Source organism: Coenobita brevimanus, chromosome 85, assembly GCF_032717465.1.
Source record: "Coenobita brevimanus isolate Jiangsu-jjx chromosome 85, ASM3271746v2, whole genome shotgun sequence".
Classification (NCBI taxonomy): domain Eukaryota; kingdom Metazoa; phylum Arthropoda; class Malacostraca; order Decapoda; family Coenobitidae; genus Coenobita; species Coenobita brevimanus.
The window spans coordinates 7808575-7835196 of NC_137038.1; the positions used below are offsets into that span (position 1 = coordinate 7808575).

Here is a 26622-nt window from a genome sequence, read left to right on the forward strand (position 1 = left end):
GACCCTCATTGTTAATTCTAGTACTAAAAGTGTCTGTATTGAATAAAGATCATATGAAGACAAAGTATATATTTTTAGCTTTATAGCATCATAACGTCATTCAAAATCCATTTGAAACTACAGTTGACTTATAACAGTGTACAATAATCATCATCATCGCCCTCATCTCTTGCCCAGTTTCGTATGTTCATATGGGGTGGAAGGATGCAAAGGACAGCTCTGATCTCAATGGGGATATGAAAGAGAAGGAAAAGGCACCTGGTATCATCTCTCCTGTTCTTGCCACAGGAGTAATGAGGCTGCCTACAGTGAACCGTAGTGTGTTGGGGTTCCCACATCCTTATGTCAATAAGCATAACCATAAAGCAGCAGAATAGTAATGTTATTTGTGGTATTCTAGTGATTAACCTAGTGATTGATTGTTTACAGCACTACGGTATCATGCAGTGGAGAGAAACACCCCATGGTGTATGTGTTGGGTTGCAGAAGACATTGCTAGAGGAGGTAACAGCAGCAACACTGGTGAACGCAAGAGTGGCCCTATAGTGGGTTATGTTATTTACTTATATTTAATGTCCTTCGAGGGTTGCTCAGTGTATATGGAGGATCTGTTTGTCATGCCTTCCTACCGTGGTCAAGGGATTGGTCAGTCTCTTTGGAGCATTGCCATACAGGTGAGATGTTATACTGTAATGAAATTGCACTGTAGCTTAGATCAAGAGTGTATAAACTTTTAAGTAATTGTCATGTAAGTTGTTGGATTGTGGAAGCATAACAAAAAGATGAGTACAGTTAAAGGCATTTAACACTGTGCAAGAGTCAGGGACTAAGAGGAATACAGAGAAAAGGGAGAAATTTTTAGGATAATAGAATCTTGTGGGAGATTTCAAAGAGGAGAGTACGCTAGCAAATTTGGATCCAGCAGTAGGGTATGATGCAGTATAAGGAAGAACTGAGGAACACTGAGCTTAGATTGTAAATGGAAATGACACTACAATATAATCTCAAATCTGAAGTGCTTCAGTCCACAGGCCTTACTGAAAATGAGAAAATGTAAAATTTTGCAGTGTGGATTCATAATGATGATTAATGAGAAAATTGTGTAATAATAACCTGCAGAAACATAACAGTTAAGACAATGAAGGACCTTGTATTAGCTGTTTATTGTGTGTTCTTTTATATGTTCACAAAAAAAAAAAAAAAAAAAAAAAAATTGTCTTCCAGTATGTATTGATTGAGGACAAGTGATATCAACTCACCCCTCTTGTATGGAAAAAATGGAAAGTGGAATTTTTGTAAATTGCAATTTCAGATTTGAGAGCTGTATTGTACGTGTATTGGACGTGTTACTAAAAGAATTTGTTGATGAATATCTACTATCTGTCTATCTATTGCCAGATGCCTCAATCCCATTTGGGGTGGCCACAAACAAATCGCCTCCAAGTCGCCCTGTCCCCCGCCATTTCACTGCCCTGCTCCCAACTCACACCCCCCTCTCTCATATACCTCTCCACCCCATCCCTCCATCTCATCCTCGGCCTCCCCCTCCACCTCACTCACATACACTCTCTTCGTCAGTCTTTCACCCTCCATCCTCTCCACATGGCCAAACCACCTCAGTGTGTTCCTCATAACGCTTCCTATCACATCCACATCCATACCACAACGCTCCTTTATATCCTCATTCGTCAGCCTGTCTCTCCACATGACTCCACAGGCTTCTCTTAAATAACTCATTTCCACTGCTCTCACTCTTGACTTGTGTCCTTCCAACAATATCTACCTTTAAGTAATTTAGGAGAAAAAAGTAACCTTAACCCTTTCAGTACAGTGATGTCTTTTTCATTTTATAGCTACAGTAGACCCCATAATTGCCAAACTCATAATTAACAACTTCACTGTTTAGTGAGTTCTTCCTAAAAATTTATGAAAAATACAAAAATTGGCACGACGCTAAGTTTAAATATGGCGTGCAGTTGCACAGTACAAAGGGCTGTTCAGTGAGTGAATGGGTGCACTAAACATTGGATTTATTCGTAATTATTTGTTATCACTTTCTCTCGATGCCAGTACTAAAGTTGCTTCTGCACTCCGGCGGGCATCCACAAATATAACATGCGCCAAAGATGTATCACCTGTTTTGTGACAGTTTCCACAAGTCATTACTGAACACCTAGCACACCAAACAGCCCTCAGCTTAGCATGGGCAGAGGGTGCAGTGGTCGTATACAGTTGGAGGCTTTCATGTTCACTCTCTCTCAGTGATGCTCTCATTGTAAAGTGTTAGTTATGCCTTTGAAATGTCCTGCACCAATTTCAAGTGGTAAGCCAAAGCTAGCAAACATTTGTAGAAAACGTTGACTCTAGAGGACAAAATGAAAATCCTTGATTTGGTGATAGGTGGATAATTGAATTTAGCAGTGGCCAGGAAATTTGAAGGGAACAAAAGTACTGTATTTTCATTGTCTTTGTCAACAAATAGTCATTTTATGGTTTCATATATATATATATATACATATATATATATATATATATATATATATATATATATATATATATATATATATATACACATTATCAGTGGTTCACAGGCTACACAGTTACTGGTAATGTCATTTTCAGGAAAGCATCAATAATTATTGAATTTCAAGAATCAGCAAGAGGGTTTGGAACATAACCTTTGCTCATTTGGGGGGTTACTGTACTCTTTTACTTGTGTAAATTTAAGTTACGTAAATTTGGAGATACTTGAAAACATATTTCAAAGGTACAAGTTAAAAAATAAATATTCTACTATTTAAAATGCACACCAAGTCCTACTTCATTAGTAGTCAGGCACCCGGTGGCATCTGTGTGCTTTCTGTCTATCAGTTTGTTTTGCCAGTGCACATGCGGTTCCTGTATTATTGTAACAGGAGGTACTCAATGTGGTGGTGTTTTTCGTGAGTTTGATCCTCAGCATGTCTCAAAAATGGAAGAGTAATGGTGGTGGTGGCGAGAGTAGCAACAAAAAATGGAACACAGTAATGATGGAAATGAAAATAGACATCATTAAGAGAGTGCAGAGAGGAGAGAGAAAGAGTAGCCTGGCACTTGTGTCTCACCTGATGAACTTACATAAAAACTCAACTTACACAAAAGCTGCAGGAACCAATTAATTATGTAAGTTGAGGTGTACTTGTACTCACTCTGCTGTCAGATGGTTTTACTCAGTGATTTCCATTAGCTAAAGTAATGAAAGGGTTGATTAAGGCAAGTACAGTACATTATACAGGTATAAGGGCTTCTCCAAGACAGTCAGGGATATGAGTAGGGTGACAGAAATTGTTCTAAGTTATTTTGGGTGGCAAAGATGTAGTTATGTTCACCAGGTGGAGCAGTGAAACAAAAGCAAAGCCATATGTGGTGGTGAACATTGATATCGCATAGAATGGAGATTTCTGGGAAAGGAGAAATGGAGAGAATGAATTTCTGATTTACACTTTAAAAGTTTGTTAGTCAAAGAATGATTGACTGTCAGCAGAGCTGGGGTAAGTAAACTGTGGAAATATATTTAGTTAGAGATTGATAGGAGATCCATACCTAGAATTTAGAGATTTCAGAACATTCAGATTTGGAAAACAAAAGCAAGTGAGGTTGTCACACATATACAAACAGCAGCCACCATTAACTTGAAAATAAGTTTGGAAAAAGTAGAATGATTCAGAGAAGGATTTGCTGTCAGCCGCTTAAGACAACCGAGTCTCAGTCAGAATAAAAAGGTGAGACTTAGAGGAGGAGATGTGGTGTCCAAGAGAGAGGAAATTTAGTGGAAAGGCTGTAAATGTCACAGATATGAATATAAAATGTCAGACAAATGACATCTCATATGGTGATTACTGGCAGAGGGGCTGATGATGGTGTCCCAAGGTCTTAAAGATTAAGTGTTGTGCTGCCATTTTGTAGTTTTTAAATAGATTCTGTGATGTGTTATGTACACTCACATGTACTAATTTCTCCTCTGGAGCTACTCCTTCCTTCCCTCCTGTATCCTGGAGAGAGGGAATAGGTGGATCAGGACCAGCTCTTCCCTACCTTCAGTCCCCAACTCCTCCATCATCCACCACTTGCCAGTTAGTGCATAGCCACAAATTTTCTCATGTCCTGTAAATTATGGCTAAACTATTATCGCTTACTGTGTCAATGGCCAAGATTTGGATGGTATTTAACAATAAACCTATTTAATTGCAGGATTAATTTGAGGACAACATTCACAAACAATGTAATCCACATTATCGTACCCAGCATGACTGAGCTGTAGTGCTTGTTCCCCTCGCCCCTTCTCGTCTTCCCCACCTCTCACCACTATTCACCTTCATCTTTAGACCTCTCTCTCTCTCTCTCTCTCTCTCTCTCTCATCTTCCATGCCTCTCACCCCTATCCACCTCCATCTTTAGGCCTCTCTCTCTCTCTCTCTCCCTCTCATCTTGCCCTGCCTCTCACTCCCTACCCACCTCCATCTTTAGCCCCCCATCTCCCTCTCTCTCTTGTTATTACCCATACTATTATTCACTCACACTCTCTCTCTCTCGTCTTCCCCTCCTCTACGCTCCTCCATCTTGTGGCCCCTGTAGCGCACATATTTTGCATCTCATGGCCTTGTATGGTACATACTGTGCATTACACAACCTTCATGTAATCACAACACAATCTTCACACTTTGCACCTGGCACCAATACATGACCTTGCATCCTGCTAAAACTGCAATGTGATGCTGTCATTGCTATGAGGGTCGAGGATGCTGGATCCTATCAGAGTGCAAAGAGAAGACCAAGCCATGCTGTGAGACAGCCAGAGATGCACCTTCCAATCACCTACAACCAGAGGTGGATTTGGGTGTGTTAGAGAGAGGGGGAGGGGAGGGAAAAAAACAAGCACTACAGCCCAGTCATGTTGGATGCGATAATGTGGATTACACTGTTTGTGAATGTTGTCCTCAAATTAAGCTTGCAATTAAATAATAATTTATTATTAAATACCATATACATCTTGGCCGTTGACAGCGTGAGCGATAATAGTTAAGCCATAATTTACAAGACATGGGAAAATTTGTGGCTAAGCACTAACTGGCAATTGCTGGATGATTGGGGAGTTGGAGACTGAAGGTAGGGTAGAGCTGGTCCTGATCCACCTATTCTCTCTCTCCAGGACACAGGGGGGGGAAGGAAGGGGTAGCTCCAGAGGAGAAATTAGAACATGTGAGTGTACACTTAGTTTTGTGTTTGGAAATTACATATTTGTGCGAGAACATTGAGAGCTATTAAGATGTCAGATATCAAGGCCTTGACATTTGACTAAGGAATGCAAGCATTTAACCCTATCAGGTTTCTGGGGCGGGCATATTATGTCTGTGCTAGAGTCAGCCACTCTCACACTGACCCACATCTTCGTGGCGTGATAGTTTTCATTGATTGCCCTGTGTAAATACACTTTTCATGATAGAATATTGGTTTTGGTGTCATTTTAAAGCTGAATAGGTGTACTTTATCATAGTATGTTCAAAAAAAGAACAAAGAAAACAAAGTCACAATGACGAAGTTAGGCGAAAACCAAAAATTAAATACTTTGCCGTAGAAAAATATTTGGCAAAAAAAAAAAAAAACTTAAAGATATATAAGTGGTTTAAACCATGCAATACTGCAATAAATTATCTTTACAATGATATATAGATTATGTTTATTTCTGTATTTTATTGCTTTGTAAAGTGAAAGGGAAAATACGCACTTTTTTGTGTCTCGCCCGCATATTCACTTCGCGATCTTTTTCGCCCGCATATTCACTTCGCGATCTTTTTCGCCCGCATATTCACTTCGCGATCTTTTTCGCCCGCATATTCACTTCGCGATCTTTTTCGCCCGCATATTCACTTCGCGATCTTTTTCGCCCGCATATTCACTTCGCGATCTTTTTCGCCCGCATATTCACTTCGCGATCTTTTTTTTTGATCGGTCTGTCTAAATACATTTTTTATGATAGGTTGCTGGTTTTGGTGTTATTTTGAAGCTGAGTAGTTGTACTTTATTGTAGTATGTTCAAAAAAGGAAAACAAAGAAAATAAAGTCAAAATGATGTTGAAATTAGGCAAAAATAAAAAATTTCATACTTTTGCCATAAAAAAATATTTGGCAAAAAAAAAAACTTATATAGATATAAGTCTGGTTTAAACCATGCAAAACTACAATAAATTACCTTTACAATGATATATAGATTACAGTTATATCTGCATTTTAGTACACCTTAAAACGAAAGGAAAAAGATGCACAGTTTTTTATGAATCTCGGCTGCATATTTTCTTCGCGATCTTTTTCTTTGATTGGTCAGTGTAACTATACTTTTTATGAAAGGATGCCGGTTGTGGTGTTCTTTTGAAGCTGAATAGTTCTATTTTATCGTAGTATGTTCAAAAAAGGAAAACAAAGAAAATAAAATGTCAAAATGACTAGTTGAAGCTAGACTAAAACCAAAAACTTCATACATTGCCATGGAAAAATATTTAGCAAAAAAAAAAAAAGGGGGGGAAAAACATAATAAAGGTATATAAATCTGGTTTAAACCATGCAAAACTACAAAACTAATGCCTGTCACACACAGAGCAAGCATTCCACGACATCATGCCTGAGCCTCTTTGTTATGACATCACAGGTAAATGCAGTTTATGGTGAATATTTTAAAAAAGTATCATAAAATGAGGTTTGGAGGGTGAAGTGCTTGAAAGGGTACAGCAGGGAAGAAAGGTTGCTGGTTCTTTGAAAGCAGTGATAAGAAACAGGGAAGTGAGCATGGAAGTGAAAAAGTTACTACATGACGGTGTTGTGATACCAACTCTAACGTATGGAAGTGAAGCTTGGACGTTGTTGGAAGGACACAAGTCAAGAGTGAGAGCAGTGGAAATGAGTTATTTAAGAGGAACCTGTGGAGTCACATTGAGAGACAGGCTGACGAAAGAGGATATAAAGGAGCGTTGTGGTGTGGAAGTGGATGTGATAGGAAGCGTTATGAAGAACACACTGAGGTGGTTTGGCCATGTGGAGAGGATGGAGGGTGAAAGACTGACGAAGAGAGTGTATGTGAGTGAGGTGGAGGGGGGAAGAGGGAGGGGGAGGCCGAGGATGAGATGGAGGGATGGGATGGAGAGGTATATGAGAGAGGGGGGTGTGAGTTGGGAGCAGGGCAGTGAAATGGCGGGGGACAGGGCGACTTGGAGGCGATTTGTTTGTGGGCACCCCAAACGGGATTGAGGCGTCTGGCAATAGATAGATAGATAGATAGATCTTAAAATGACGCATAAATGCATCATCGTAATCTCTGAGGTTGGATATGAAATGACTTAAAAACACAGCATCAGAATCTCAAAGGATTGACAGTGAAAGTTTACCTGATTAATTGTTTACTAGTGCACTACTGTACTGTACACTCAGACTGCATAACATTGACTTAACACTTGAAACTGTATTAGGTGCACCACTGAAAAAAAAAAAAGAAAAAAAAAAGTTTAGGAGCAAGGAGACGCTAAGGTGAAATAGGTGATTGAAGCCCCAAAACATTTGAAATTGTAAATAAAGTAGCCGAGCATTAAAAAAAATTATGATTGCTAGACAGTAAGTAATAGAGGGCAGAGTGTGAAATGAATAACTACAGTAGTGTGTGAAGAGGAAATGAACAAGCAGAGTGGCATGTCTTAAGACTGCCTATCCCCACTGGCTCCACATAATGCTAGAAAGCATTGAAAAAAGAGAAAAATATGGCACAAAATAAATACCAGTGGGCATGTAAGCCAGCAAGCTAGATAGCTCTATGTTAGGGCAGGAACATTTAGTACATAATTAAGAATACTGCATAAGAAAATTGTAAACAAGTATATATGTGTTGCAGCAATCTTGCTTTAAGGAGAATTGTGTGATAGTGGTAGGTGGTGGCGACCATCATCCACTCACTTAATGTAGTGCTGCCTACTTCTTCCTTAGCCTTTATCATTCTTTTTCTGTGCCTGCCCTCCTCTCTTTCTATTTCTCCCATCTTTCCTGTCACTACTTATTGCTTTTCTTTCCGTTACAGGTGGCTTTACATTGAGTAACAAGCCAAATGGTTTCCTGTAAGCCAAGAAACCATGTACAACGCTGGGTGGTAACCATATAACCAAACCATACGTGCTCCCTACGTGTCAAGTGGGTTGGTGGAGGGTTAGTGCCCCTCCCTGTAAAACAAATAACTCAGAGTCAAATGGCCACCCCGTTCAGGATTATGGCGTCTGGCAATAGATAGATAGATAGATAGTAGCGTTGTGACAAAATACCAAATCGGTGGTCATTTACCAAATCAGCACTTTTGATTGGAAGATATTATAATTTTTGTCACCATATAGGTTCATACACACTGAATTATCTGAAATATGGTAAAAAAAATGTGCTTAGTGTAACTGTTTATAAGATCTCAAGTTTAAGAGCTAAAACGTGCTAAAGTTAGCAGATATTTCATCTTCAGATCGTCAACACATCTTGGCTGACTTCTGTTTTGCATAAATATTGATTTAAAGTACAAATAAATGTATTTGCAGTTTGAATCAATATTTATACGAAATAGAAGTTTGCCAAGATGAGTTGTCGTCCTACAGGCGAAACAGTTCTGCTAACTTTAGCAAATTTTCACACAGAATCCAGATTTTTTATTACCCTAGTAGTTAAAATAAACGCAAATTTTATGACTGGATTTCAGATAATTAGGTGCATAGGAACATATGAGATGATAATAAATATGATTTTTTCATGTTAAAAGTGCCGATTCGGTGTCAGTTTGAGGGAGGCAGTGGCTCAGTTGGTAGAAAAGTGGCCTGCAGTCCTACCAGACCCCGGTTCAAATGCAGCCTGGTGCAGGGAACAGTTTAAGGATTTGAATTTCATTAAATCAGACTTTACTGATCTACCAGAAGACCCGCTGACATGTCATAAAATTTTCATTCATTCATTCATTGCCAGACGCCATGTATCCCAAACGGGGTGGCCAACGGCTTAGAGTTAATTGTTTTACAGGGAGGGGCACTAATCCTCCACCAACCCCACTTGACACGTAGGGATGCCAACAGCATCTGGTGTTCCCAGGCGGTCACCCATCCAAGTACTAACCAGACCCAACGTTGCTTCAACCAATACACTAGTTCTGTATGAGACAGCCCTAGCATGTATTCAGTATGGACGGTGGGTGTTAGCTCTGAAGTGGTGACATGTAGAGGTGTATGGTATGTAGGAGGACTACTGGGCCTTGGGAGCAGGCTGTGAAGCCTATGCCCAGAGTTGATCACATTAAAAAAAAAAAAAAAAAAATGCCAATTCAGTATTTTGTCTGGCCGAGCAGACCAATCAGCCACAGGAAAGCAATAGACGAGTTTCCGTTCAAAATTTTTTTTAATTAAGATATTTTTACAGGTTAAAAAAAATGCAGAAAATTACTACGCCAACCATTTTTTTCAATTTTTTTTTTGCAGATATATGAACAAATAATAGATAAAGTATCTGAAAAATCACATAATTCTGAAACAGCCTCTGATTGGTCATGACGTCATTACTCACACAGAGGGAGCATAGTAGACTTTGTTTGCATTTAACTTGCATACACTTTGCTTATTTCTGATCTCCAAGAATGCACAGTGACAAGAGGAATACCGGATAATCTCTAGTGTTTCATTCCAATGTGTAAGAGCACAGAGAAGAGCACACCTGGGAAATTATTCCTCTGTGTACCAGCTAATGAGAAAAAACAAAATCAGTGGTGGCTGGCTGCTCGTCAGAAGCTCTTACAGTTGTAAAAATATTCTTCACCTTACAGGTTCATACACACCTAATTATCTGAAATCCGGTATAAAAAATTGTACTTAATTTAACTCTTAATAGAAAATTAGGATTCAGACCGAGAACATGCTAAGGTTAGTGAGTATTTCTACTTTAGATTGCCAACATGCCTTGACAGACTTCAGTTTTGCACAAATACTGATTTACAGTGCAACTAAATGTATTTGCGTGTTAAATTAATATTTATATGAAGTAGAAGTCTGCCAAGGTGAGTTGTTGAGCTATAGGAGAAACACTCCTGCCAACTTTTGAATGTTTTTGCTCTGAATCCAGATTTTTATTAACAGATTAAACACAAATTTGACTGAATTTTCAGATAATTAAGTGTATATGAACCTGAACGGTGATAAAATCTGTAACATTTACCAATTAAAAGTGCTGATTCGGTGTTGCTTCAGTAAATGACCGCCGGTTCGGTATTTCATCACACCCTCCTTGCCATGTTTACCCAGAACTGGAAACACGTCAATTCCCCCTCCAGGGTCATCCCATGCGGTGAACTAGTGTTTCTTTGCAGTAGACAGTGCCACACCCAGTGAGGCAATGGGAAAAGTGTGGAGGTTTGGTTCTGGATGGACACTGCCTTTGCATCTCTCCACCCAGTTATCAGGGGCACCATAGTAGGCTCCACATAACCTTGTTGTTTGGTTACATGGTTACCACTGAGCATTGTAAATGGTTTTGTGGGTTACAGGACACCATTAGGCGTGTCACTCAGTTTAGAACCACCTGAAGTTGAAGGAAGAAGAATAAAAGTGACAAGACGGATGAAAGAAGATGAAAGGAGGGCAGACACAAAAAGACTTGTAAATGTGAAGGAAAATGTAGGCAGCAGTACATCAAGTGAGTGGATGATGATTGCCACAACCTACTACCTCTGGCAGCATATTTAAACTGTGAAACCATAAGCTGAGCAGTATTTCAGAGTGGAGGAAACTCTCATGCTTGTGAGGCATTATAATCGGAGATCAGTTCAGTTCATTTGATATGCAGGAGTATTGCCTTTGCAACAGCATTCCCTGATGTGTTCTTAATCATCCATGCTTTTTCTTCTTTCTATTCTCTTTCTTTCCCCAGTTATGTTGCTGAACCCTTCTTTCCCTTATCTTCCAAAAATTGTGTAGTGTTCTCCTTGTCTCTTCTGTACTGTTATTGTCGAATAAAAATATTCCTCTAACTTGTTCCTCTTCTTCTTCATAAGGTTGTTGAAATCTTGCACATTTCTGTCTTTCTGCTGCATAGACTGGACACCACATATTGAAATGCTTCAGGTCCTCTTTCTTCTCCACACATATAACAACTTGTGTCCTCGTTTTTAAACCTGTTCGTATCCTTCAAACTCAGATTGTTTGTCTTACACTTAAACAATATTACTGAAGATTTACTATTGCCATACACCCTTTCTTATCCCCTAATCTTTCTTCACCATTCTTGATATATTCTCAAACTTGTTTTTTCACTTATTTCTTGCTTCCACTTTTCTGTGTCCCATTCTCTCATTCTCTTTTTTATTTCTTCACACATTGCATTACTTATACATCACTCTCCATTCCTGCCTCATTCAGATCTTTGATAAGCTCAAATAATTCAACCAAGCACTCTTCCCGTGTTCTTTCATTTCATCAATTACAGTATACTCCTCATCAAGTCATTAATCTCACCACTTGATAGTTGGCTTAAGTACATGTATTTCCATTGCCCTTCCAATATTCTTACCCTCATAGTTGTTACTCCCATTTCTCCTCTCAGTGCAGCTCCCTGTACATATCCCTGACCCCCCCAAATTTGTCTATATATGATATACTCTATACTTTGTAGTTTATGTATTTCTTGCTTTATTAACCTAATCAGATTTTACTCCATATAATACTGATGGCAGAGCTATGTTTTTCCAATACATCTTTCCTGTTAACATGTTTGAACAGCTTTGGGCTGTAACTGAATATACCATATTTGCCAGCCTTCTTGCCTTCTTTATCGTCTCTTCCTTATGCACCTTAAAACAGTTCTTACTATCATTTATTATTATCCCAAGATACTTTATTCTTTGACTCACCCTTATTCCCATAATCTCATCAGGTTTATTTTTAATATTAATAATCAGTATAGATAGATAGGCTCTTCGTCCAATTTATTTTTAGCCCACACTCTTCACTAACCTCTATAACCTCCTGTATTACTTTTTCTGCATCCCCTATGCTGTTTGATGGCATATCTGATAGCTGTAATCCATCATCTGCTTAAAATAATGACATTATCTAAAACCTTTAATCCTGGTAACCTTTGCCCAATTTTTCCAATCTTTCCATTATTTTTTATGTTACACCCATTCACTCACTGTCTGCATCTAGGGTGATTCCTCCATTCACTACCTTTAATGCCTGTGTGATTTCAAAAGTAGCTTAATAGCTTCTTCCTGAGGGTATCTTTTAAAGGAGAGAGTGGAAAGTGAAAAAGTACTAAATCAGGTGTTTGCCAGAGGTTTCCACAAAGAAGTTGTGTTAGTTTATTGAGTTGTTATAATTTGATCTATGAACTAAGTGTCCTTATTAGCATTATATTAGTGCTAGAATAATGGAAGAATGGAAAGGAATATTGTTGTGCACATGTTGTGAACTTGTCCTCAGGATGGATTGAAAAATGGTGCCAGGAGATGTGAGTTTGCAGTGCTGAAGGAGAATACACCAAGTATTGGCTTCTACAAGAGTAAAGGAGCCATCGACTTAACTGAGAAGAAGGGATACCACCTCCTTAGGATGCAGCATGCACAAATGGTGAAATTTGTAGAGAAAGCTTAAAGTTTGGCATTTGTAAAAGGAAAATGTATTGTTTTATAGACATGTTTTAATTACTGAATGAATGGCTAGTTATTTGTGTTGTGCTTTAATACTGAGGCATGCAGAGGAGGAATTAGCCAAGTGCCTTTTTTTTTTTTTTTTCCTCCTTAGTCTTGTAGAATTGAGAGCAAGTTTGTCTGTCCTTTTGGGTGAAAACCCTGTTGTTGGGTGAAAACCCTGTCCAAATGTGACTACTCATATCTCATATACTGGTATACCCTTGAGGTTGACAAGAGCAATGTGAAGAGAAGTTGGTCTTTTTTATGACAGAGATGCAGTAAGTTCAAATTTATTATATCACTATTTGAGAGTGAGTATAAACCGTGGCTGATAACTTTATTTGTTTTGCTTTGGCCAATGGTGCAGGGTAGGGCTGCTTTCTTTTACTGACACTGATATGGCTGGTCATTGGTGGTGTCCAGTTGCATGAATGTCCTTCAATCTACACAAATGCCCTTCAGACCCCTCTTTATCCCCTCAAAGAAGGAAGAGAGGCGGCTTTGTCCTGCAGTTCACTAGATTCAAATTCAGATTTGCCTGGGGTAGCATCTACTGTTACTACTACAGTACTGTGCCTAATGTTAAATTATATTAATTTCCATTGGAAATCTTTCAAGGTCTAAGGATTAAGTAACTGTAATATGATAGAATTATGTACTGGTATTCACTGTGCTACACTAGTGTTCTGCAGAAAAAAAATGTAATGATTTAGGATTATTTTTTTAAAGACACACCTCTTGATCAGCCAGGATATTGGTGTGCCCATATCACAAAGATATGACAGAGAATAAATTAATGTTCATCAGTGCAGAAAAGAACATGTAAATGGGATAATCGGGACAACAGTGCACATCGTGGCACTTTATTTCTTCATACATAAAGATGACACCGTGTTCCCTAATTAGGAGACCCTGTATTAAAATTGGCCATGGTACTGCTGAAATTTCTTTGGATGTGAAGCTAAACCAAATTCCAGGACCAGTTAATTGCCTCCCAGTAGTTACTGGAAACTGTTGGGAAGTAAGAATTCTCAGGTATATAATAAGATCTGTAACAGTGTGAGAGTTTTATTTTAGACTGATGATTGTGTAGCTAGCTGCCAAGCTTGTGGCTACGTTTCACTATCATGGTAGAGCTTTCTTGGGACAGTGGCAGCCACCCATGTACCTGTGCCAATGAAGTTGGAGGAGGTTATGCACTTGCCTATGATTGTCTATCTGTTTGTCTGTTTGTCCAGATGATATCTCCAAAAGTTCTCATTGAATTTCAATGAAATTTTGTGGAAGGGTGGGTCATGGGCCAAGGAAGAAGTGATTAAATATTGATGGGGATCCAGATCCAGAATATCCTACACAATCTCCAAATCTAAATGAATTTGAATGAAATTTTGTGCAAGGGTGGGCCATGGACCAAGAAAGAATTAATTAAATTTTGGAGCAGATCCAGATCTGGATCCTTTGTAATGACATTGGCGGAGGTGTGTGCTCTCTGAGGGCTTTCTAGTTGTGAAATGTTGCAGTATGAAGAATAGATGCAGGTAAGAGAGGTAAAGTGATCTTTTAAAAATTAAACTACAATAACAGGAGCAGTCGTAAAGTTCTGTTGAGCGAGCATTGAATGCGCATGTGAAATCTCTGGGAGCTGTCAGAAATTTCATAAGAAGTTATACATAAGTAGCAAGTCATCTGAAGTAGAATGAAACTTATTGATTAATGGAAAGTGTAATTTGTTGATACCAATAAAATTTCACCTTTTACTACCATCCCATACAAAGTTTTAAGATGAATGAATGAATGAAACATACAAAGTTTTCATGTATGCTTTATATGTCTTCAAACAGAGCATATTATTTCCTCTGATTATACGTGTCATCATATGGAAGGATAATTATTTGTGTACAGTGATCCCATAGTTATTGTGCACTTGGTTATAGCAGTTTCCTATATCACTAAGATGAAAATCTTCACTCTTGCTGTTATCATGTATTTTTTGGCTCAAAAACATTGTTATCGCGCAACTGAGCTGGTTTCTGCTTACGATAATGGTGCCGTATATGTGGTTTCTGATGACTTTGATGGATTCAAAGATGAGGCCCTACTCGAGGAGTTAATCCCAGGTGATGGAGACCACTAACTCCACTCTCTAGCCTCAGAACTCCATGCCTCAAGCCCATCTCAGATCTCTCTTTCTCCATTAACCTAACCATGCCCATATGTTTTTCTGATACTTACCACAACAGCATACTGTATATGTACAGGTACCTCTCGATTTACATTGAGTATAAATTACTCGTTTTTGAAAAGATGAAGAAGTGGCTAGCGTGGTTACAGGACAGGGGTTCGATTGAAATGAGAACTGAATATATTGAGAGCAAGAAGCACATAAAGAGACTAGTGAAGAGGAAAAAGTAGGAGATAAATGATGATCTTGGAAGAAAAGTGAATGCAAATTACTCTGAAAATAGGAAGTTATTGTGGAAAGAGGTGTGGAAATGTAAAAGTGATAGCAGAAAGTAATGTGAAAGTGTAAAGGATGTAGGTGGTAGATTATTAACCCGTGGGGATGAAGTAAAGATCAGATGAAAAGAATATTTTGAAAGCCTGATGAATGGGAATAGAGAGAGCAGAGCCACTGTAAACATGGTTGGTTTTGAGAGTATGCAGAGATGGAATGCAGTGCCAGGAAATGTGACGTGCATGCAGGTGAAGAACGGTGTGAAGCAGCTGAAAAATGGGAAAGTAGCTGGGACTGATGAGGTATATGCAGAGATGATTAAGTGGAGTGGAGAGAGTGGAATGAAGTGCTTGTTGGAGATATGTAAGAAGACATGGATGAGTGAAACTGTCAGCAGAATGGAAAAAAGGCTGTGATTGTACCCCTGTACAATAATAAAGGTGAGCGAAGTGAGTGCAAGAATTATCGCGGCATAAGCTTATTGAGTGTTGTAGGGAAGGTACATGGAAGAATTATTATAGATAAAGTGAGGGAGATATCAGAGGTCCTAGTGAGTGATGAACAGGGTGGCTTTAGGAGTGCCAGAGGATGTGTGGATCAAATATTTGCAGTGAGGCAGATAGTGAAGAAGGCTTTGCAAGAAGGACTGTAAGGTGTTTATGGCATTTATGGATCTGGAGAAAGCATATGACAAAGTAGACAAAGAAGGATTGTGGAAGGTTTTGCTCATGTATGGTGTAGATGGTAAGCTGCTAGGTGCTGTCAAGAGTTTTTATGATGGTAGTGAGGCACGTGTAATGGTAAATGGGCATCGAAGTGAATGGTTCATGATCAGTGTGGGTGTGTGACAAGGTTGTGTGATGTCCCCATGGTTGTTCAGTATAAATATGGATGGGGTGATGAGAAAAGTAAAGACATGGGTACTGGAGAGAGGGATGGTGTTGGCAATGAATGGAATACAGTATCTCAGATTTGTTGCATGCTGATGATGCAGTGTGACTTGCACTTCCTCAAACCTCTCAACACCTCCATCATTTCTCTCCCTGAGTCCTCCACTCCCTCCCTCTTGTCCCTCATACAATTTCTCTCCCTTCTCCACTCTCCACCCCATCCTTCCTTCATTTCTCTCCCCCACGTAGCCACTCAGGGGCATCTGATCCAGCGGGCAGAATGGGCAAGTGTCAAGGGTCCACCACCCTGAGGGGCCCACAAATGCAGTACTAACCATGATAACTCTGAAGGAATTAATATTCTTCATATGGGTATTGGGGTGGATTTTCCTATTATATTTGTTTAAATGCTATTTTTAGCCAGTACAGTCAGTTCAGTAAACTTAGCATAATATGATCTGAATCAGAAATTTTACATTTGCTTGACTGTATGTAGGCCAAACATTTGCCACACAGAAAAAAAGAAAAAGAAAAAAGTTGTTTGTTTAAATGGAAGTAAAATACGTACACTGAGGTGGTTTGGCCATGTGGAGAGGATGGAGGGTGAAAGACTGACAAAGAGAGTGTATGTGAGGGAGATGGAGGGGGGAAGAGGGAGGGGGAGGCCGAGGATGAGATGGAGGGATGGGGTGGAGAGGTATATGAGAGAGGGGGGTGTGAGTTGGGAGCAGGGCAGTGAAATGGCGTATGACAGGGCGACTTGGAGGCGATTTGTTTGTGGCCACCCCAAACGGGATTGAGGCGTCTGGCAATAGATAGAAAATACGTACCATTATTTGTATTTTTTTTTTTTCCCCTCACAGTAATCTGTCAGTTTTACAGTTTGATCCTGCTTCACTGCACACAGCCACTCCATACTCCAGCCTGCTTCACCCAGTAATTTTACCCCACTCCACCCCACCCAACCCCACCATCACACTGTTCTACCCCATGCAGTCCCACAATACTCTACCCCACTTCACCTGTCAATTTTACCCCATTCCACCCCATCCAACCCTGCAGTTACCCCACTGCACCCAGCCCAGTCCTGCCATACTCTACCCTACCTCATGTGTCAGTTTTAACTTGCTGTACTCCACCTAACCCCACCAGTTCCCCCGACCTGACCCAACACCACCATACTGCACCCTACCTTTCGTGTCAAATTTACCCCACCCCACATTACCAAGCCTTGCAATTACCCCACTTCACTGCTCTCACCTCAGCCCTGCCACATACTACCATACATCACCTGTCAGTTTATCACACTCCACCCCACCAAACCCCATTGCCCCACTGCACCCCATTGAATGTTATCATACCAAACCCTTCCTTACATACTCTACCCTACCTCCTGTATCAATTTTATGTCAGTCCACATCTCCCAGTCATACCACTACCCCACTCCACCTCATGCAACCCCTCCATACTCAACCCTACCTCATCATTCAGTTTAGTTTTGCTCCACCCCACTCGTCCCCCAAATTACCCCACTTCATCTCACACAACCCTGCCACCCTGTACCATATCCAGCCTATTATGCCACTCCACCACACTCAACCCCCTAGTACTGCACCCAATCTCTCATGTCAGTTTTACCACAATTTCTCCTTACCCATCCACACAATTATCCCATTCCACACCATCCTACTCTGCTATTACTCCACTCTGTCACATCCTACTTAGGCATTACCTCACTCCACCACATCCAACCCGGTCATATTCACCCTTCCTCACCTTTAGATATTACCTTGTTTCCTCACAACACACCCCAACATTACCGTACTCCACCCCAGTCAACCCCAGTATTACCACACTCCAACACAACCAACTCTGCCATATTCTAGCTTATCTCATTTGTAAATTTTACCAGAATATACCTCACACAACCCTGCCATTCTCTGCCTTGCCTTATGTGTTAGCTTTATCCCACTCAACCCTGCCATACTCTACCCTACCTCACTTGTCAGTTTTACTTCTGTCCACCCCACCCAATCCCACCATTATGCCACTTCACACAAGACAGTCTTATCATTGTCTGCCCAACCTCACCATTAATTTAACCCAGTTCACCTCACCCAACCTCACCATTACCCCACTGCATCCCACCCAGCAGTACTTACGTACTCTACCTCTTCTGTCAGTTTTACCCCACTCGACTCTTCCCAACTCAGCCATTACCCCACATCACCCCAACTAACCCAACCATTTCCCCACTCCTCCATAGCTAACATTCCACTCCATGCCACACAACCCTGTCATACTCTATCATATCTCAGCAGGCAGTTTTTTGTCCTCCACTCCATCCAACCCCACCACACCTGTCAGTTTTGCCCAACCCCCAAAACTGCACCATTACCCCACCAAACCTCTCCACCTTTACCAACTCCACCCTAGTAAACCCTCTCATAGTTTACTGTACCATTCCTGTAGTTTTAACCCACCCCACCCCACCAACTCTGCCATACTCCTACCCAACCTCACCAGCCAAAATTACGCCACCTGCCCCAGCCAAACCCCCCATAATTCACCGTACCTCACATGTTGGATTTATCCCGCTTCACCCCACCCAACCTCATCATTACCCCACTCCACCTCACCCAAACCCACCAAACTACCATACATCACCTGCCAATTTTTCCCCACTCCACCCCACCCAACCACTACATTGTCCCAGTCCATCCCACCATTTACCCCATTCCACTCCACCCGACCTAGCTGTACCACCCCACCTATTGATTTTACCCCACTCCAACTCACTTAACCCCCACCTTGACACCACACCACAACATCAAACCCCAGTATATTCTTCTTTAACCTCACCTCTCACTTTTATTCACTCCATCCCAGTCGGCTCCAGCACTCACCCGCTCCACTCCGGCCAACCCCACCATACTCATCCCCACCTTACATGTCGATTTTACCCCACTTCACCCCACCAGATGCCACCATTACCCCACTTTTACCCAACTTCATCCTACAGCCAACCCCACCATTACCCCACTTTTACCCAACTTCATCCTACAGCCAACCCCACCATTACCCCACTCCAAACCACCAATCCCAGCCATACTTTACCCTACCTCACCGTTAGTTTGAACCCACCACGCCCTTCCTAACCCCACCATTGACCCACCCCAACCCACCACACAGTATCCCATCTTATATGTCAGTTTTACCCCCACTCCACCCAACCCAACCCAATCATTACACCGCACCACCCAACCCAACTTTCACAAATGCAAGTTAACAAATATACAGGATATGTTTAGTACACTTGGTGCGGCGATGTGTGTGTGTGTGTGTGTGTGTGTGTGTTCTTACCTAATTGTATCTTTACAGGAATGAGTCAAGCTCGTACTGTCCTGTGTCTTAGACCATATTTATCGTACATATCCTTAAATTTGTGAATTGTTTTGGCACACACTATTTCATTCGGTAGTGCATTCCATTGATCAATTGCTCTGTTTGGGAAACTGGATTTCCTTACGTCTTTATCACCTCTCCTTATGCAGTTTTTTGCAGTGTCCTCTTGCTGATGCTTCTCCATATGTTAAGTAATCATTTATGTCTATTTTTTCCTTTTCTGATATGCACTTATATAGCATTATCATGTCACCTCTTTTCCTTCTCTCCTGTAGTGTTGGTAGATTCAGTTTATTTAGTCTTTCTTCGTAGCTTAGGTCCCTTAAGCTTGGTATCCATCTTGTAGCGGCCCTTTGAACTTTTTCAATCTTGTCTATATGCTTTTTGAGATGAGGACTCCAGACTATTGATGCATATTCCAGGGTTGGTCTAATGAATGATGTTATTATCCTTCTTAGCATGTCTTCATTTATGTATGTGAATGCTATTCTCATATTTGCAAGCAGTGTATACATGTTCCGTACCTTCTCGCTGATGTGGTCAGCCGGAGATAGTCTGTTATTGATAATCACACCTAGGTCTTTCTCTCTTTCTGATGTGTATAGGGTTTTATTTCCTAACTTATAATCCCAATCAGGTCTTTTTCCACTTTTACCAAACTTGATTACATGACACTTGTCCACATTGAATTCCATTTGCCATGTACTACTCCATTCATGAAGTTTATTTAATTCTTCTTGTAGCTCCCTACAAGAGTCTGTGCTAGTAATGCTCCTTTGTATTTTTGCATCATCTGCGAACATATTCAGATAGCTCTCATTTCTAGTGTTACTGTTTATATCATTTATGTACACTAGAAACATGATTGGTGCCAGCACCGAACCCTGTGGTACTCCACTAGTCACTTCTTTCCATGATGAGTAGTTTCCTCTTAGTACTGTCCTCATTTCTCTTTTTATGAGAAAGTCTTGCATCCAACAAAACAGTTTGCCTCTAATTCCTCCTTGATGGTACAGCTTCCATAAAAGTCTTTGGTGTGGTACTGTGTCAAAAGCTTTCTTGAAATCTAAATAGATACTGTCCAACCATCCTTCCCTTTCCTGTATTGTGTTTGTTACTATGTCATAGTAGCTCAACAGATTAGTAACACATGATTTTCCTTTTCTGAAACCAAACTGTCTTTCTGTTATACTGTGTTCTTCTAGATGATTTACCCAAGCTTTTCTTATAAGTTTTTCTAAGCCCTTGCTTACAACACTGGTCAGTGATAGGCCTACTGGTCGGTAGTTGAGAGGATTTTGTCTATTTCCTTTCTTGAATAAGGGGACTATATTTGCTTTTTTCCAAATATCAGGTAGTTTCCCTTGACTCAAGGATTTCTTGAAAATTAAAAATAATGGTTTACTTAACTCCTTTGCACATTCTCGTAACACCCAACATGAAATTTCATCAGGACCACTTGCTTTTCCTCTGTCTAATCTACTTAACTCCTCCTGTATTACTTTTTCTGCTATTTGTATATCTGGTAGTATGTGTGGACATGCGTGTTCCACATAGTCCCTCTCAAAATTTTTTTCTTCTGTAAAAACTAATAGGAAATTCTTATTTAGTGCTTCACAAATATCTTTCTCTTGTGTATAAGTGATTCCCTCGTCCGTAATGGATTGTATTATATCTTTTACTTTGGTTTTGCTTCTGATATAGCTGTAAAACAGCTTTGGTTGATCACTACTTTTATTTATTATATCCTCCTCAAACTGTTTTTGGGCTTCCCTCCTTATTCTTGTATAGTCGTTTCTTGCCTGTTTGTAATTATTATACGCCCTTTCACTATTGTGTCTTCTGTATCTATTCCACAACAAATCTCTTCTTTCTTTTGATTTTTTACATTCTGTATTGAACCATTTCTGTATTTTCTTATCTGCTTCTTTGTGCTGTGGGATGTACTTCTGGACTCCTATTTCATAAAATTCACAAAATTTTTTATATACAGCATTTAAATCTTGTCCTCTAAGCTCATTTTCCCAATCAACTTCTAAGAAATACTTCTTTAGGTCTTGATAATTTCCCTTTTTATAGTTTATGCTCTTTTTGTAACTGTCATTGCTGTTTACTATGTCATATGCTATCCTGAAGTTATAATTTAGTACTGCATGATCGCTTTTGCCGAGTGGAGGGTGATATATTAAACTGTCAATGTCATTTTCTTGCCTAGTAAATATTAGATCTAGCACTGAAGGTACATCAAGTCCTCTTTTTCTAGTGGTTTCCCTCACATGTTGCGTTAAGAAAAACTCTTGTACGAGATCCAGGAGCTTTTGGTCCCAACAGCTTTCTTGGCTATTTATATCTAGAGTATTCCAATTTATATTTATATTGAAGTCCCCAGTTAGTATAATTCTTTCCGATTTCTCTTCCATTTTATGTAGCAAGGATCTTATACTTTGAATTGTACTCTCTGCCAGGTCCTCATATTCGTCTCTTTCCCATGTGTTTGATCTGGGTGGCATATACAAATTGGCTACAGTTACTTTACCTTCAGATGTGTCGATCTCTACTGCAATCAGTTCTACTTGTGATGGTATATCTAGATTTATTTCCTTGACTTTTAGATTTTTCTTAGTTAATATTATAATTCCTCCTCCTTTTTTAAAATTTCTTTCTCTTCTCCATATATTGTATTCCTCTAAGTTTAGTATGTGTGAGTGTGTGTGAGAGAGAGAGGGAGAGAGAGAGAGAGAGAGAGAACACGTCATCGGCTTGTCTGAGTTGAGTACACGCTTGCATGTGGCTGCAGGAGACTTACGCTGAAGTGAGAAATGATAGCGGTGATAGGGAGAGATAAAGAGATAGCAATGGGAGATAGTGGGGCATTGTTGAGGGAGACATCTGTGACGTTTCCTTGCTTACTCTCACACGTGCGCTGTCTCTCTATTTCTCTTTCTCTAATACTACTACCAGATTTAAAGGTAAGTCAGAGCTATAGATTATGTACATTAAGATTTAAATAACCATATAGTATATCTGATTTACTCTAAATTGGCCTAAAATTGCCATATCCATCTTGAATACTGAGTTCTAGCAAGAGATTAACGCTAGAATCAGGTAAAAGTCACGAAGAAGTGCTGTGGATCGGATGTACAGCCACAGTATTGTCTTATTCTGCCACTGAGCTGTGTGAAATAAGTTGCAAAAGGACGAAAGTTAAGGTAAAGCAACGATGATTGATTTCCTTTATTGGGATTTTGTGTGTGTGTGTGTGTGTAATTTCACTTTGTTATCCCCAGACGACTTAATTCATCTCAATAGAGTCTTATCAAACTGGGGGACATAGATACCGGCTTCACAATTTCAGTATGAGTGACCTTTCCTGGGTTGAATAAAATCGTCTGGAGGTAGCAAGAATAAAATAAAAAAAAAAAAACGCCATTGTAGTGAAGTGGCCAAGTAAAAGTGAAAAAGAAAGAAAGAAGCTACAATAACACACATTACCCCTTCAACCCGCGGACGCCACTTCGAAAAAATATTAAGGTAGATGGGGTAACGAAGGTGATCGTATTTTGTCCGGGAAGCCACAGAACGGAAAAAGTTGGGAATCACAGACTAAAGTGGTGGTAACGAAGCTGACCAGTGTCCAATAGGAAAACCTACTATGTGTACCTAGGGCACAGGCTAACAAGAGTCATTACATCAAACATTTTGTACCTGTCCGCCAGACTTTCGAATGAATGTCTTTAAGGTAAACACTTCATATTAACTTATCAGGCCGGTGTTCTAACTGCTTCCTAGTCCTGAGTCCACAGAATACGTGGTAGGCCTATAGGAAATGATGTGGGCATGGGATATGGCAAGGGAAGTGATAGCCTGTTAAGTGGGATAATGAGACGACATCATATATCTGCCTTACTGAAATATAGGCTATGGGGGTAGCTTCTGTGAGCCAGGCGTAGCATTTTTAGGGCACAATAATACATTTAATGCATACTGTATATTATGGTACAGTCACTTCTTTTCAGGTGCCAGATATGAAGCGTGGGACAATGCTTGTGGTGTGTGCTGCATGTGCCATCTCGCTCTCCATCTCATTACCCGCACCCACTTCATCTGTCCATAGCGTGACAACCACACCTTTCCATAATCCTTTCTTGACCCCCCAAACCATTCTCACACATCAGAACGCAAGCCAAAACCACTCTGTCAGTTCGAAAACTCAGGAAGCTCAAGCCGTAGTTGTCCCACTACATAAGAAGCTACTGAAACCTGAGGAAGACAGTGAAGATAAACTGCCGTTAACTCCGTCATCCATCGCTTTCCTAAATAAGTGGAGAGACAAAGGATGGCAGAAGAGTGATGGGAGCTTGAAAGTATTAAGAAAAAACGACCGGCAGAGACCTGACGAGGATATGGGGAGAGACACAAAGAAAACTTCTCAACCGATATTTCTTTTGCCACCATATATGTCAACGCCAACATTCACATACACGTCGCACACACGTACTCATTCCTTATACACACACAGTTCCACATCTATAGCATCCACTCCTACTCACACACCCTTATCACGTACAAACACACCCTTTCACACTCCTAACCCACTCACACACCCCATGCCCACACAGACACCCAGATCCGTATACAGCCTCCCTCGTTCGTCCAAAGGAACCAAAATAGCCGAAAATGAGGGTCTGGGAATGAACAAGACGAAGTTATACCAGCTCTTATCCAGCGGACTTGAAAAACATCTGGACAACGCAACTCAACTCTCTTCATCTACCCAAAGAAGTGAGTATACTAGCACATTAGCCTGTCCACTTACTCCTCCGTGTCAACCCCCATGTATTTTCCCCCAGCGATCTATTTCCGCACAGACAAAATTGTACCCATGGCGGTGTTTCTCCTCATAAATATATTTGCTAATGGACCCGCTTTCCCTATAGACCCATTTTCGCTTATAGACATATTCCCCCCTATGAAATTATTATTTCCTCATGGACTTATTTTTCCTGTGGACCTGTTTTTCCTCCATGGACCCATTTACACCATGGACATATTTTCCATTATGGACCTAATTCCCTAGTGACCTATTTTCATCCCGGGTTTGTAGACAAAATAAACAACATTGATCTGATTTGAACAAATGGAAAAGTTGTAGGTCTTCCCAGAAGTTGGCCATAGGGTTTATTAAAACAGTGTTTACATCTTACAGCTGAGGAGTCTGACAGCCATTTCTTCTGGTCGTGGGAAGCGGCATTGATCGTTGGTCTGTCAGCGTGGTGGGTGGCGGCATTGTCCACGCTGGCATTCCTCACTCGTACTTCACTGGGACAGAAAATCATCGAAACCCTTTGTCCTCTTTCATGCCTGGCCAGGGTGGAAGAAGAGACACATTTGGATAGGATAGGCATCGTTATCGATGGCAGTCCGGGCATGCGCAGACCGTCCAAGGAACTGCTGCTGAACTGTGTGTTTTATGACGATGATGACTGGATGGTAGACCTGCTTGTTCAACAGGAAATTATGGAATCAAAGGATAAAGGCAAGAAAGATGATGAAAACATGTGCGGAAACCAACAAGAACCAAGCATTTCGCAAGCCAAAATGGTGGAGATGCTAACCAAAAGGCTAGAGGAAGCGGAATATAACGATTCATCACAGAATGCAGCTATGTCCAGTACTGAAGGAGACTCGATTATACTGAACAGGGAAAAAAAGTGCAAGAGACAACATGATGATGACGATGATGATGATGACAGTGATAGTAATTCGCGTTTTGTATCAGAGTCAGAACAGTGTCCAACCTTCCTTCCTCCATCTGACTCACTCACTGACCCTTCCGAGCTCCTGAGGACCACTCGGAGGTTGTCCTTGATACAAGAAGAAACTGCTGCTCTGTAATGCCTTCCCTTCAATGTATTGCTGGAGAGGGACGTCTTCACGTGGTGGTATCGATATGATTAGGTGACTCCAGTATCCAGTTATACAAACGTCATTCAGCTTCCTCCCTACTATCCCCCCAAAGGATGGTTGATTGCAGATGAATCACAACTTCTGCCTGCAAACTACTGGAATCACATTTCAGACGAACTTGGGAATATAGGTACTATTACAAGCTTGAATGTGAGAAAGCAAAATATTGAGAGTAATCAGACAAAGGACCTGAGAGAGGATTAAGCTGGTTAAAGTATATTTGTGTGGATAAACACATGACAAGGGTTTGGACCCCCTTCTTTTTTTATATCGATGGTAATAAGACTGACTCAGGTGATGGCAGTATGAAATGCATATGTGTAGATGTTCAGCGCCCTCCTTTTGGGGGATAGGGAAGTGGTTGAAGGGCGTTTGTAGGACCAGGTAGTTAAGCGACCTGGTTACAACTGTGCCACCACTGGAAGGCGTCGCTCACCAGCACCAAGGATTATTGGTACCTCAGATTTATAGGTGCTATGAACTTGACAGTAGTTCGCTAGAGCTTAAAAGATTGGTTACACGAGACCTCCAGGCCAAATTCCAGAGATAATCAACCCGATCTTTCCTTATTGGTTTTTGTAACATTTTTATATTACACTCGTTAGTTATAGGCTACTGACTTATACTATATAGCGTAATGAGTTTGTTCTCCTCTCCGTCCTTTTTTAACAGTGATAGGGAATAATGTTTGTTCTTTTCCATACATTTGTTATTGTGCTTTGTCTCAGTAAATTCACAAATACACTGTGTAATTTAATTAGTTCCTCTGCGTGTTATTTTAGTACGTATATGCTGAGTAAAGGAGAGCTAGGAGAATTTAGGAGGAAGGGTGAACACGGAGAATGTTGGAGGAAGGGTGACAAAGGATGAAAATATACTGCAATGTCCTAAACGCCACTATATGAGAGTAATAAGGGAGCAGCTAACCTCTTCATTCCACTGACGTATTGCTGTTTTCATGTCATACCTCCAGACAATTTGAACTCAGCAAAGGCACCTCTTGTTGAAGCACTGTATGAAGGCTGTATCTAACCCCTCCTGCTCGAAGTCTCTCCAGGTAAATAAAATCGTCAGGATACAGCAAGAGTGGAATACGAAATACAGGATCGGGAAAAGGGTTAATGAATAAGTTCTGGCAATAGATGGACATTAAAATATGATGATAGTCATGAAGAAGTGCTATTTAA

At 40.4% G+C, this 26622-nt stretch overlaps 1 protein-coding gene across 1 annotated transcript in view; it reads left to right on the forward strand.

Annotated features, from left to right (window-relative positions):
* LOC145410359 (uncharacterized) overlaps positions 1–12777 on the forward strand; it is a 34744-nt gene extending 21967 nt beyond the window's left edge. Inside the window, exons 6-7 of the mRNA XM_080280505.1 lie at positions 430–674; positions 12510–12777. Of these exons, the coding sequence (XP_080136631.1) occupies positions 430–674; positions 12510–12680 (416 nt within the window). The 3' untranslated portion in view covers positions 12681–12777. The remainder of the gene's footprint in view (positions 1–429; positions 675–12509) is intronic.
* Positions 12778–26622: the final 13845 nt, after the last annotated feature.